General features: G+C 41.0%; 1 protein-coding gene across 3 annotated transcripts in view; it reads left to right on the forward strand.

Annotated features, from left to right (window-relative positions):
- Pan3 (poly(A) specific ribonuclease subunit PAN3) overlaps positions 1 to 14,753 on the forward strand; it is a 150,726-nt gene that overhangs the window by 117,316 nt on the left and 18,657 nt on the right. For all 3 annotated transcript variants that reach the window (XM_004659981.2, XM_004659982.2, XM_045154421.1), the window contains 5 exons: positions 4,813 to 4,974; positions 5,199 to 5,315; positions 5,406 to 5,507; positions 11,176 to 11,341; positions 13,348 to 13,438. In XM_004659981.2, the coding sequence (XP_004660038.2) occupies positions 4,813 to 4,974; positions 5,199 to 5,315; positions 5,406 to 5,507; positions 11,176 to 11,341; positions 13,348 to 13,438 (638 nt within the window). The remainder of the gene's footprint in view (positions 1 to 4,812; positions 4,975 to 5,198; positions 5,316 to 5,405; positions 5,508 to 11,175; positions 11,342 to 13,347; positions 13,439 to 14,753) is intronic.

Here is a 14,753-nt window from a genome sequence, read left to right on the forward strand (position 1 = left end):
CTTACAAACAGCTCAATTAAAAAAAAAAAAATGGCTGGAAGAGCCAGGCGTGGTGGTGCGCACCTTTAATCCCAGCACTCAGGAGGCAGAGGTAGGAGGTTTGTCGTGAGTTCAAGGCCACCCTGAGACTATATAGTGAATTCCAGGTTGGTCAGCCTGGGCTAGAGCGAGACCCTACCTCAAAAAACCAAAAAAAGAAATAAAGAAAGATAGAAGGAAAATGGCTGAAAGATAATAGGCATTTTATGGACGACTTTTAAATAATAAGCATATGGAAAGATGTTGGTGTTTAGGAGAGTGTAAATAGACGAGTATTTGAGCTGGACATGGTGGTACACACCTTTAATCCCAGCACTTGGGATGCTGAATTAGGAGGGTTTCCATGAGATTGAGGCCAGCCTGAGACTGCATAGTGAGTTCTAGGTCAGCCTGGACTACAGTGAGACTGTACCTGGGAAAACCAGACAAAAAGTGTTTGAAAGTTTGCTAATTTATAGTGTTAGGGCATGGACTGGCAGGTTGTCAGATATAATTCTGGTGATAGTGTATATTGGTGAACCTTTAACTACTTTGGAAAACAAACACCTTAGGTTGAAAATACATGTCTACACACACACAGCCTCTCTGGATTCTAGGTAGAGGCAAAATCCTGTACATTTTCAATTGGGAGATGTATGACACTCAAGAAATAGTCCTACTGCCCATCTGAGGATAGCCAATGAAGTAGTGATAATTGTACAATAGGGAAATGTTACAAAGCAATTTAAATGTGGAAAACATAGGCAATAATACAAAAAAAATAATCTTAGCGAGTTAAAAGATACCACATATATACTATATATATATATCACTTATAAAATTAAGTAAGACTTTCATCTATTTTTGTCTGTTTCTGTGCATATGCATACATATGTACAACACACTTGGGGAATACATAGAAGTGGGGAAGGGGAAAGCCAGGCATGGTGGCTGGCGTACACCTTTATTCCCAGCACTCAGGAGGTAGAAGTAGAAGGATCGCCATGAGTTCAAGGCCCCTCTGAGACTACCTAGTGAATTCCAGCTCAGCCTGGCCTAGAGTAAGACCTTACCTTGAAAAACCAAACCAGAAAAAAGTGGGGAAAAAAGGAAGGGCTAGAGGGAAGAAACACAAGTATTGGTAGAGAGGACCATATGGTTAGATTTAGGTTAAAGTGAAGGTCTAAGGTTTTTTTAAAAATATTTGTGTAGGGGCTGGGGAGATTGAGGATGTGCATGCTTTTAGCCTCTGCAAAGGAACTCAAGATGTGCTCCCCACTTTATGCAGCTGGCTTTATGTGGGTACTTTGCCAGCTTCTTTAACCACGAAGTCATCTCCCCATCCCTGGAGGTCTAAGCTTTTGTTTGGGTATCAGATCTGCACATGGATGTTGCATTACTAAGAACTGACTAAATAAAGTCAGTCTGTACCTAGACATTGACCAATGATTTGAGTAACATAAACCAAAGATAATGATAGTCTAGTCTTGTATACCCATGGCCAACTTTTTTTATTCATGTGGGGGTATGTGTGTGGTATGTGTGCGTGGAGGTGCTTGTATGGGCGGGTGCATGTGCACATGTGTGTGTGTGTGGAGAGAACTTGACGTCACACATCTTCCTTAGTCACTCTCCTCCTCTTAGTTCCTGAAGCAAGCTATCTTTGCTTGAGCCTAGAGTTTGCTATTTCAGCTAGTCTAGCCAGCCAGCTTGCCGTAGGGATCCCCCATGTCTGCCTCGTGGTACTGGGCGTACCGGTGGCCACCACACCTTCTTGGCATGTACCTGGGTGGTGGGGATCCAAACCATGGTCTCCATGCTTACCTAGCAAGGTTCGGGGGCCATTTCTGTAATTTCGACCCTTTTTCTCTCTCGTGTGCTCTTTTTCATTAGCTTTGAGATCTTGTGTTAACTTACTTAAAATCTTTGGTTTTGTTGTCTTTTTTTCTTTCGTTTTCTGTTCTAAATGCTTGCATCAGGATAGTACTTCTCAAGTAATTCTGACGTCTTTTCCCCTTAGGCCACAGCAGTGGGAGTCACACAGGAATGGCTTTATTCCCTCAGCTTTTGGCAACATACAAAATCTTTTTGGTTGTCACTTCTAGAAGCTGTGTACTATTAATGTTAGTAGATGGGCCAGAGCACAGGACAGTTTTACAAGGAATTATTTCGCTTAATATGTAAGATGTAAATAATTCTGAAGTGGAGAAAAACCTGCCATAGGTTTCCTGAAGTGAATTTTATATGCTCAGTATCTTTTATACAGCCTATCATTAAAAAAATACATTCATTCATTCATTCATTCATTCATTCAATCTATCTATCTATCTATCTATCTATCTATCTATCTATCTATCTATCTATCTTAAATGGCATATGTTTGTATGCTCACACCTATGTGTTGAGTGTGCCAGGGTCTCTTGCCACTGCAAATGCACACCAGGTACAGAAGCATTACATGGGTGCTGGGGAATTGAGCCTGGGCCAGCAGACTTGTGACGTTTCCTGAGGATCCAGTTTGAGTGCACTTTTTCCAGCGTTAGTGCTGCTCTGCCCCCTCTGTGGAGAGCTTTCCTCAGCAGTGTACGCATGCGAGCCTTGTTGGTTCTAATGATTCCTTCACCACCACTCGTTCTTTCTTCTTGTTTTATGTAGGCCAATGAGAACAGTCTTAGATTTTCATTTTGAAAAGATTTATTTGGGGACGGGGGGGGGGGTGGCATAGATAAAGTGCATGGGTTCACCAGGGCCTCCAGCCACTGTAAACAGACTCCAGAGGTATGTGGCTTACGTGTGCATCTGGCGTACATGGGTACTGGGGAATTGAACTTGGATCCTTTAGCTTTGCAGGTAAATGCCTTAACTGCTAAGCCATCTATCTCTCTAGCCCTGCTGATTCTTTTTTGAGATCCTTTCTAACATCCTTGGGAATGGCTCCTTAGTGTAGTGCGTTTTGGAGTGCTGTCCTTGGATGTGGCCTTGTTTGTTATACTTTAGGATAGATTTTTGGGCCCATCTCCACACCTAGAGAATGGAATTGCTTTAACAAGTGGTGGTTCCATTTGCAGTGTCAGAACCATAGTAAGTTGTGCTTTTTTGTTTTTTGAGGTAGGGTTTCACTCTTGTCCAGGCTGACCTGGAATTCACTGTGTAGTCTCAGGGTGGCCTCAAACTGATGGTGATCCTCCTACCTCTGCCTCCCAAGTGCAGGATTAAAGGCATGCGCTACCACACCCGGTTGTGAGCTGTGCTTTTTAAATGTCTATTTTGTAGTATACTATATCTTACATAAAATTTTAGCTGGGTGTGGTGGCGCACGCCTTTAACCCCGTACTTGGGAGGCAGAGGTAGGAGGATCACCATGAGTTTGAGGCCACCCTGAGACTACACAGTGAATTCCAGGTCAGCCTGAGGTAGAGTAAGACCCTACCTCAACCCCCCCCCCAAAAAGTTTCTTTTTTAAGTAATTTATTTATTTATTTATTTATTTGAGAGTGAGAGAAAGAGGGAGAGAGAGAGGGAGACAGAGGCACAGAGAATGAGTGCACCAGGGCCTCCAGCCAGTGCAAATGAACTCCAGATGCATGCACCACCCTGTGCATTTGGCTTACATGGGCTCTGGGGAATTGAACCTGGGTCCTATGACTTTGCAGGCAAGTGTCTTAACAGCTAAGCCATTTCTCCAGCCCCCCAAAAAAGTTTTTTAACAGTTCTTTTTCTCTGATTTTTCTTCGGGCTCATAAGCTCAATTTCATTAAACTGGTTTCACTAATAGGTAGTAAGTATTCAGTTCAGTTTTAGACTTCACATTAATTCCTTCTTGCATTAAACATTAATTTTTTTCTTGTGAAATAGCTTGGAAATAAATTTTTCTTCCTTTTTTGGATTTTCAAGGTAAGGTTCTGCTCTAGCCCAGGTTGACCTGGGATTCACTATTTTGTCACAGGGGGTCCTTGAACTCACAGTGATCTTCCTACCTCTGCCTCCCATGTGCTGGGACTAAAGGCATGTGCCACCTACCACACATGGGCTTGGGAAAACTTGAGAGAAGAGATAATTTCCTTATTGTACTTACTGAGCCAGAGGCTGAATTTTAGGGGGTTTCATACCACTAATCACTTTGATAAACACACAGATAGATACACATGTACATAACATGAACACACTTTGAGTTTCTTTACACTTTAAAAAATTATGCATTGTTAAGTATATTTTGTACAAATTTAAAAGAGACTCTGGCATATGAGTGCATGAATGTGCACACATGCCCCCATAAATAATTTTTTAAAAATCTCTTGACTTTTAGTTATGCCAGCATCAAGAATGTTCATTAGCCGGGTGTGGTGGTACATGCCTTTAATCTCAGCACTCGGGAGGCAGTGGTAGGAGGATCGCCATGAGTTCAAGGCCACCCTGAGACTCCAGAGTAAATTCCAGGTCAGCCTGGACCAGAGTGAGACCCTACCTTGAAAAACCAAAAAAGAAAAAAAGAATGTTCATTATATCAAGAAGTAAGTCGTAGCTGATGGTCATTTCTGCGAAACAGAAGCTGTATGTTCTAGAAGAGGCAGAGCATAGTTTGTGTATATGAATTTGAGTTCTTTGCCTTAAAATGCCTTTTTGTGGCTATGAAGACATAGTTTGCATTGTAGAATTTTTTTAAAATGCTAACACTATCATACAGTACAAATATATTATGACATATAAAGGTATTATAATTGATTTGAACTTCTTTATTACTGTAAGATTTGTGAACATGAGTAATTGAGATTAACGTCCTATGACTTACTCTAGCAGTCCCCACGGAAGTTGACAGCTACCACAGCCTGTTCCCTCTAGAACCACTGCCACCCCCCAACCGCATTCAGAAATCAAGCAACTTTGGGTATATCACATCTTGTTACAAAGCTGTGAACAGCAAGGATGAGCTGCCATATTGCCTTCGGAGAATACACAGTAAGTATGAGAGATTTTCATCACTTTCAAAATGTGTTGTTTAGGCTGACCTTACTCAGACTTTGTTGACTTACTTAACATGTTAGCTTAAGGGACAAAAAATGTACTTTTTTCATTTAGAAATTAGTACCTATAAGGAACGTGTCATTTTCTTCATACATGTCTTGGACTACCTGGAAGATAACAGTTTCAGTTTATTCTAATAGAAAATTTTCTTTATTCAGGTTTTCGTCTTGTTAACACAAAGTGCATGGTATTGGTTGATATGTGGAAAAAAATTCAGCACTCAAACATAGTGACCCTGCGTGAAGTATTTACCACTAAAGCATTTGCTGAGCCTTGTGAGTACTGGGGGTGTGCGTGTTGTCCGCTGCTGGCGGGCTGCAGCATCAGGAGCCGGCGTGCTAACGCATGCTTGTGTCTGTTTGAAGCTCTGGTGTTTGCATACGACTTCCACGCTGGAGGGGAGACGATGATGAGCAGACACTTCAGTGACCCGAATGCTGATGCCTACTTCACGAAGAGAAAGTGGGGTGAGAAAAACATGCTGATAGACGTGTGTGTGCTAATAAAGAATAGTTTTATATTGACAAATACCTATAAATTTATCCTTGTCGTTCAGTTTAAGGACCCTGTTGCATTTTTCAAAGAAATGAAGTCAATCCTGCAACAAGTTAGTAAATACCTGATGTGGGAAAGAATAGGAGGCAGTTAAGTCATTTTCTTAGAATTATAAGGTTTTCTGAATAAGAGGAAAGCTCCTCCGTTCAAGGAGAAGCAGTGTTGATGCTTACAGCCCAGGCACAGATGTTGTAACCCTCCACTGCGATGCCGGCGCTCGTACTGGTTTTGCTCGTTTCCCTTTGCATTCTTTTGTTTGTACAAACATACCACATTATATTTTTTTGTTGTTATTTTTATTTATTTATTTGAGAGCAACAGAGAGAGAGAGAGAGAGAGAGAGAGAGAGAAAATGGGCACATCAGAGCCTCTAGCCACTGCAAACAAGCTCCGGATGCACGCTCCCCCTTGTGCATCTGGCTTATGTGGGTCCTGGAGACTCAAGTCTCGAACCAGAATCTCTAGGCTTCACAGGCAAGGACTTAACCACTAAACCATCTCTCCAGCCCTGTATCCTTTTTTACTATAAACATTTTCCATTTTTATACTGCATATGTATAGTTTGATTCTCTTACAGTCCAGTGTGACTATAAGATCATTTATGAGTATTTTCTGAAACATATGCTTTTGTTTGGTAAATGTCAAGTAGATTTGCAAATAATCTTACTTTAAAAAATGAAGTATTTTCTTTTTTTAACCTCTTTCTAATATTTTCTTTTCTTTCTTTTCTTTTTTCTTTTTTTTTTTTTGGTTTTTCGAGGTAGGGTCTCACTTTAGCCCAGGCTGACCTGAAATTCACTATGGAGTCTCAGGGTGGCCTCGAACTCATGGCAATCCTCCTACCTCTGCCTCCCAAGTGCTGGGATTAAAGGCGTGTGTCACAACGCCCAGCTCTTTCTAATATTTTCTTAAATAATCATTTTATAATGTAAATAGTTCAGAGAACCCAAATATTTTCATTGTAATCTAATAATGCTTATTTAAAGAGTAAATGATTTCAGAGAAAAGGGAAATCTTTTGGAGGTGGATCTCTGTTTACACATTTAGAGATGTTCTCATTTGATGGTTGGGGGCCAAGAAAATAGCATCACATTGTTTACTGTGGATTCTAATATAACAGGTTTCTTTGGATGCATAACTTAAAGTTTAGGGGAAAATGAGTCTACATTACATCTTTCAGATTGTATTAGAGAAATATCGTATTAAATACTCTACTCCATTAAAGTATATGCCTTCTGTTTATGTACAGTTTGCTTTTTACATGTTGACAGTTGAAATAGAAAAGTTGTGGTTACAAGGTTGTTTCACATTAGATCTCCAGTTACCTAATGTGGTCATTTTTTTTTTTTTTTAATTTTGCCATGTCATCTGCATAATTTTGTTGAAGAGGATGTGGTCTAACTTTTCCTATAGATGAATTTGGTGGTTGAAGTTTATTTTAGTGATAACACCTGTGAAGTGACTGTTGGCTTTAATTTATAGCTGAACCTAACCTCAACACTATTGACATGGGGCTACCTAAGGACGTGTGCTTTGCAGATGGTTGAACACAATCCCTGTACCTCAGCTCTGATAACAACAGCATCTCCATATACTTCCAAATGTTCCCTCTTGAGAACTCCTTCTCCATAGCATGTTTTCAGGTTTTTAAACTGTAATTATTTTGTTGAGTGCCTGATACCTTAATGTTTACATTTTCTCAGAATCATTCTTTTGCCACTATTTAAAACTATAGCAGCTTTCCTAAACATAGCATACATATGTGTATGGACAGCTGCTGTTTAATTTTACTAAGTAATTATTATGTTATTGTGAACAAAAATTATATTATGGACTGGGGAACTTGGCTCTTCGGTTAAAAACCTTTGCTACAAAGCCTGCTGGCCCAGTACCCACGTAAAGCCAAATGAACAAAGTAGCACCGTGTATCTAGAGTTGACTTGAAGTGGCAAGAGGCACTTGCCCACCCATCCTCGTTGTCATATTTTATCTCTTTTTTCAAATAAAGTATTTCAAATAAAGTATTAAAGAGCACATTGTAGGAAATATACTAACTTAGAAAATGGAAATAACATGATATGTATAAATTGGTAAGAGAGTTAAAATGAGTTGAAGTGTGTAAAACCTCTAGAATTCATTCTAACAGAAAACAAGACTGTGTTTGCTATATTGACTCCTCTGCGCCCCCCCCCCCCCCCATTAGGAGTGCTTTCCTATACCTGTAATTCTAGAGGCTGAGGCAGGATTGCTCTAACTTTGAGGCCAGCCTGGGCAATAGACTGAGGCTGTCTCAAGAGAGAAGGAGAAAGAGAGAGAAAGACCATGAGCACTGTCTTTGCATTATTACTACATTTACTGAATTGCTTTATTTAAACGTGTGTGTGTGTGTGTGTGTGCATGCACATGCATGTGGAGGTCAGAGATCTATGTTGGGTGTCTTCCACAGTTGCTCTCTACCTTATTGAGACAAGCCCTCTCACTGAACCCAGAGTCCACTAATAAAGCTGGATTAGCTAGTGATTATGCTCCAGGGAATCTCTTGCCTCCTCTTCCCAGATGGTGGACTTATAGGTGCATACTACCAAATGTGGCTTTTTTTTTTTTTGAACATGGATGCTGAAGATCTTAATTGAGGTCCTCATGTTTGCATGGCCAGCACTTTACTGACTGAGCCATCTCCTGAGCCCCTAAACTCCTCTTCTTTCTCTGTCTTGCTTTTCTATATATATTGAGGCAGGTTCTTACTCTAGCCCAGGCTGACCTGGAATTTACTATGTAGCCCAGGCTTGCCTTGAACTCATGTAGAGCCTCCCAAGTGCTGAGAGTGTTGGTGTATGCCACCACATCCAGCTTGTCTTTCTTTTTAATTTGCAGTGGTGGTAGGGGTGGTAAAGCCAAGACCTCATATATACCAAGCAGGTGCTTTACCACTGACCAAATCACTGGCCCCAGAACACTGAAGAATCACTTGACTGTCTGAACCCAAATCACTTGAGCCACTTCTAGGATCATCTTGAGACTTTTTTCTAGAGTGTAATATCTTCATTTCTGCCCAACTGAGAGGGAATTGTTACTTTTGTATGTTTCTTACTAGAGAGTTTGTCCCAAGCCAATACTCTATATTTACTGTCTGTTTAGTGGCTAGTTTCTGAGAAAGATTATTTGTCCATGACTGGCCTGAAATTCTCTTGTGAAAAGCAGGCCAGCCTCAAACCTAGGACAACCCTCTATCTCTGTCTTTGTCTCTCGAGTACTGGATTGCAGTCAGCAGCCACTTCACCTTGTGCACATTTACTATTTTATTGTTTCCATGATGAACTATTTTGCTTTTATTGGATTTAAAATTTTTTATTTTATTTTACTTCTTTGGTTTTTTTTGAGGAAGGATCTCACTCTAGCTCAGGCTGATTTAGAATTTATTCTGTATTCTCAGGGTGGCCTCAAACTCACGGCAATCCTCTTACCTCTGTCTCCCGAATGCTGGGATTAAAGGTGTGTGCCACCATACTGGGCTATTTTTTTTATTTTTGTTGACAACTTATGTAATTATACACAATAAACCATGGTAATTCTCCCCCACACCACCATTTTACCCTTTGCAACTCCACTCTTCATCATATCTCCTCCTCCTATCAATCAGTCTCTCTTTTATTTTGATGTCAAAATAAAAGAGAGACTGATTGATTTTTGTGTGTGTGTGTGTGTGTGTGTGTGTGTAGGTAGTATCAGGCACTGTGAGGTCATGATATCCAGGCCATTTTGTGTCTGGAAGAGTGCATTGAAAGGAATTCTAACCTCCAATGGCTCTTAGATTCTTTCTGCCACCTCTTCCACAATGGAGAGCCTTGGAAGGTGTGATAGAGATATTTCAGTGCTGAGCACTCCTCGGTCACTTCTCAGCACCATGTTGCCTTCTGAATCATCCCAAGGTCACAACCATCTGAAAAGAGAAGCTTCTTTAACCAGAAGTGAGAGTAGCATTAATATATAGGTATGAACATTAAGAAAAAAGCTTACTGGGCAGTTTGGTGAGCATAGTATATACATTTAACCAGACAGCAACAGACATTACAACCCTAGGACTCATGACTTCCCCTGCCATAGATTTTTCAGTATCAGGCATGTATTCCCTCCCATGAAGCAGTCCTCCAGCCCAATTAGAGAGTGGTTGGTTTCCCCCATAATAGGCATGCCACTATTGCACCTGTTGGCTTATTTGGCCTGGCTAGCCAAATTTAAGACTTACAATGTCTACTTTTATTTATCTCCACTGGTGATTTCTCTCTCCCCCATGGAACTACATGCAGCTTAGCTTTTTCCACACGGAGGAGGTTTTTCAGCTCAGCTCCAGCAGGATTTCTCAGTGACCTTGAAGCTCAAGTATGTGGAGTCTTCAGCAATACAGTCTTACCATCTATTCCTGGTGGGAAACCAAGAGCCTCAGCAATGGCCTATAAGGTTTTGGGGGTATCAATGACCCCCTGGTCAATAACTCCCTAGAAGGTATTCCATCCCTGACATTGAAAGTTTTTCTATTAACAATTTATGGCTTCTGAGTGTTCCATTGTCCAAGAAAAGTAGGTTTCCATATGACTTATTCATACCATCTGAGATTTTGATTGACCCTCCCCCCACCTTTCCTTTATTCAATCTCTTCCCATGACCTCACTTAATCTGTTGTTCTACTTACGTATATACAATACCATCTTCTTAAGTCCCCCTCTCCTTTCTATTTTACTGGCCTCTGCTACTGAGTTTCATTTCAACTCACCTAGAAGTCCAAACATTTTTAGCTAGGATCCACATATGAGAGAGAATATATGAGGTTTGGCTTTCTGGGCCTTGGTTACCTCAGTAAGTATAACCTTTTTTTTTTTTTTTAAAATGTTTTTTGTTTTTCAAGGTAGGATCTTGCTGTAGCCCAGGCTGTCCTGGAATTCACTATAATAGTCTCAGGATGGTCTTGAACCCACGATGATCCTCCTACCTCTGCCTCCTGAGACCTGGGGCTAAACATGTGCACCACCACACCTGGCCCTTGCTTTTATTCTTGATTCATAAAAAGTTGGTTTACAGACACATAAAAGTATATTCCCTTCACAAATACGAAATGTGAATGGCTTATATTTAAATGTTAACATTATTATCAAAAGTCTTTCAAGGTTTGGGATGCAGCTCAGTGGTGTGGCAGCTCCCTGCTGTGTGAGTCCTGGGCTAAGGTCTCAGTACTTCCAAATAATTAAGAGTGGTTGGAATATAATGGTTACTTTTCTCCGCCGATTAGCTTCTATTTGTATCAGCCTTACACAGCAGTGATAGGCAATGTTTTACTTGCACATGTGTATGTTGAGGTTCACTTGTACTGAAGAGATCAGTAGAAGATTGAGCAGTTGGTGAAAGTGAGCATGTAATGCAAGTAATGATGGTACAGACTTACATTTCTATCGCTAAAGTACCTCTTCTCAATCAGAACTTATATTTTGGGGGGCAACAATAGTGTTTTAGGCAATTTTTCTTTAATCAACATTTGTTAATTTCAGTTTGAATATTTCAGTCTGTTCCTATTTATCTGCTTTCTAGGTCAACACGATGGACCATTGCCCAGACAACATGCTGGATTATTGCCAGAATCTCTTATTTGGGCATATATTGTTCAGCTGAGTTCTGCGTTGCGTACCATCCACACTGCAGGTTTAGCATGTCGAGTAATGGACCCGACGAAGATTCTGATAACTGGCAAAACAAGGTACTGACACCTTGAGTTTGGATTCTTTGTCATTTGTCTAACCTATGACAGTCAACAAAGCCTGATGATTTTTCAATGCTACCTGTTCATGCACTTTGTCCAGAAGTACCGCAACCGCTCAGTGCATTTGTAAGTCTGACCTGGTTCTCAAGGTTCTCAAGCTGCACCAAGAGTCCAAGTCCCAGCTTAGTGGCTCTTGTCCAGAGCTGTGCTTTTGGCAAGTCTGCGGAGGTGGTGGTGGTGGTGTTTTCTGGCTTTTCCAGGCAGGGTCTCGCTGTAGTCCAGGCTGACCTGGAATTCACTATGGAGTCTCAGGGTGGCCTCGAACTCTCAGTGATCCTCCTACCTCTGCCTTCCCAGTGCTGGGAATAAGGTATGTGCTACCACGCTTTTTAAAAACAATATGTTATTTATTATTTGAGAGAGAGGGAGGGGCAAATAGAGAAAACAGAAATGCCAAGGCCTCCAACTACTGCAAATGAACTCCGGATGCATGTGCCACCTTGTCCATCGGGCTTATGTGAGTACTGGGGAATTGAACCTGTGTCCTTAGGCTTAGGCAAGTGCCTTAACTACTATGCCATCTCTCCTACTGCCCTCTGCTGCCATTTAAATTTTTTTGTTGTTTGTTATTTATTTGAGAGTGACAGAGAGAGAAAGAGGCAGACACAGAGAGAATGGGAACAGCAGGGCCTCCAGCCACTGCAAACGAACTCCAGATTCACATACCACCTTGTGCATCTGGCTTACATGGGTCCTGGGGAATTGAGCATCGAACCCGGGTCCTTAGGCTTCAACGGCAAGCATCTAACGCTAAGCCATCTCTTCAGCCCTCTGCTGTCATTTTTTAAAAATATTTTTTATTTATTTGAGAGTGACAGAGAAAGAGGGAGAGAGAGAGAGAGAGAGAGAGAGAGAATGGGGTGCACCAGGGCCTCCAGACACTGCAAACGAACTCCAGACGTGTGCGCCCCCTTGTGCATCTGGCTAACGTGGGTCCTGGGGAATTGAGCCTTCAACCGGGGTCCGTAGGCTTCACAGGCAAGTGTTTAACCACTAAGCCATCTCTCCAGCCCTTGCTGCCATTTTTGACAAGCTAGGTGATACTACTTGTGGTGTTGAGTCCTCTTCTTGAGACTGATACAGAGTTAATACACAGACTTTGGCTTCATCTGGCTTTCTAGTTTCAAGTTGTCAAGTAAATTTCAAGAATTGTCTTAGAAAACATAACTTAGAGAACTGAAGATGTGAGCTGGTTATGGTGGTACACAATTGTAATCCCGTCACTTGGGAGGCTAAGATAGGAAGATTGCTGTGAGTTCACAGCCAGCCTAGGCTACATTTCAGTCTTCAGAAAACAAAAACAAACCCCTGAAGATCTAGTTCCAGGTGCTGTAGGTTCACATTCTGCTCTGTTCCTGCTTGAGTAACTTTGATTAAGCAAATTGGATGAGTGCTGTTACCATCTAGAAATGCATTCAGAGATTGAATGATAACACGTCAACATCTTTAGCAAATGTTAGGAAGGAACTAGTTTTCTTTCATGAATAACTAGTAACTGTTTGGAGTGATTAAAAAGGACACTGAGGGGCTTGAGAGATGGCTTAGCAGGTAAGGCATTTGCTTGCAAAGCCTAAGGACTTGCATAAGTCAGATGCACATGGTGGTACATGCATCTGGAGTTTGTTTGCACTGGCTAAAGGCCCTGGCATGCTCTCTCTATATATAAATAATAAATAAATAATTTTTTATGAAAAGGACAGTGGCCTATTAGACAAAACATCATGTTATTATTCTGGCTTTATTGGGTACTAAATTATTATAACTGCAGTCATATTATTATTTGATATTTCTAAGCTTTAGCTTCCTTATCTAAAATGGTTGTTGGCCATTGTGTACAGGTAGTATGGAGGTGGAAGTGACAGTGAAAGATATTTTGAAATCTTTCCTAATTCAATGTTGGATATCCATTAATATATTTTCTTTAAATCTTCTGGTCCTTAAAGGTTGCGAGTAAATTGTGTTGGAGTTTTTGATGTTTTAACATTTGATAACAGTCAAAACAATAATCCATTGGCATTAATGGCTCAGTATCAGGTAAGTAAGAATTACCATGGATACTTAGGCTCAATTTTTTAAAAGTTAGATTTCTGCTTATTTTAAGAGTATTTTGGGGTCTTCAGTCCAGATCTCTTGCTGAGTGCTCTGTTTCCTTACATCTGTGGTGTATTCAGTGCATACCCTCGCAGACTGGAATAAGCAAACAGAATAACTGGTAGTGTGAGAGATCTTAGCTGTTCAGAATGGAAATAATGCTTATATGGCTAGAAAATGTGTTCATTACTCAGCTTGGTGGCTTACATTAACTGATACTACCATTCACTTTTAGCAGACTTGTGTACAGTAGGAAACTTGTTTTACTATCACCATTTCCAATACTTTTCTTTGTTTCATTTAAAGCTTGTCACTTCTTGTACATGATCAGAATTTCATTATTCTCTAACTTCGTTCTAGTACTGCTGATTTAGACACCAAGATATTCTTAGCTAGCTGTTAGGTTTTTTCTTAGGACAATATGGTATAGGAAAGTAAGAGCCTGTCCCTACGACGAAGGATGTAGCTCTGTGGTCGAGTACATGCCTAGCATGTGCCAGACGTCAGGTGTGATTTCCAGTGCTGAAAAACCCCTAACAGGGGCAACAAAGAAACTGTCCCTATTAGGAAGCATGAAGAAGAGCTGCTTTTGGGCTGGGGAGATGGCTTGATCATTAGGGTGCTTGCCTTCGAAGCCAAAGGACATAGGTTCGATTCCCCAGTACCCATGTAGGCCAGATGCACAAAGCGGTGCATGTGTCTGGAGTTTTTGCAGTGACTACAGGCCCTAGTATGCCCATTTCATTCTCTATCTGCTTCCCTCCCATTTCAAATAAATAAATTTTTTAAAATTATTTTTGTTCATTGTTATTTATTTGAGAGTGACAGAGAGTGGAAGAGGCAGAGAGAGAGAGAAAGAGAGAGAGAGAGAGAGAGAGAGTGTGGGTGCGCCAAGGCCTCCAGCCACTGCAGACCAACTCCAGACACATGCACCCTCTTGTGCATCTGGCTAACGTGGGTCCTGGGGAATTGAGCCTTGAACTGGGGTCCTTAGGTTTCACAGGCAAGCGCTTAACCACTAAGCCATTTCTCCAGCCCTAAAATATTTTTTTAAAGAATAATTGCTTCATAAAAATATTTTTAAAAAGAGCTAGAGAGGTGGCTTAGCAGTTAAGGCACTTACCTGTGAAGCCTAAGGACCAATGTTCGATTCCCCAGTGTCCATATAGGCCAGATGTACAAGGTGGTGCATGTGTCTAGAATTCATTTGCAGTGGCAAGAGGCTCTGGCACACCCATTCTCTCTATCTGCCTCTCTT

This window comes from Jaculus jaculus, chromosome 7 (genome assembly GCF_020740685.1).
Source record: "Jaculus jaculus isolate mJacJac1 chromosome 7, mJacJac1.mat.Y.cur, whole genome shotgun sequence".
NCBI classification, from domain to species: Eukaryota; Metazoa; Chordata; class Mammalia; order Rodentia; family Dipodidae; genus Jaculus; species Jaculus jaculus.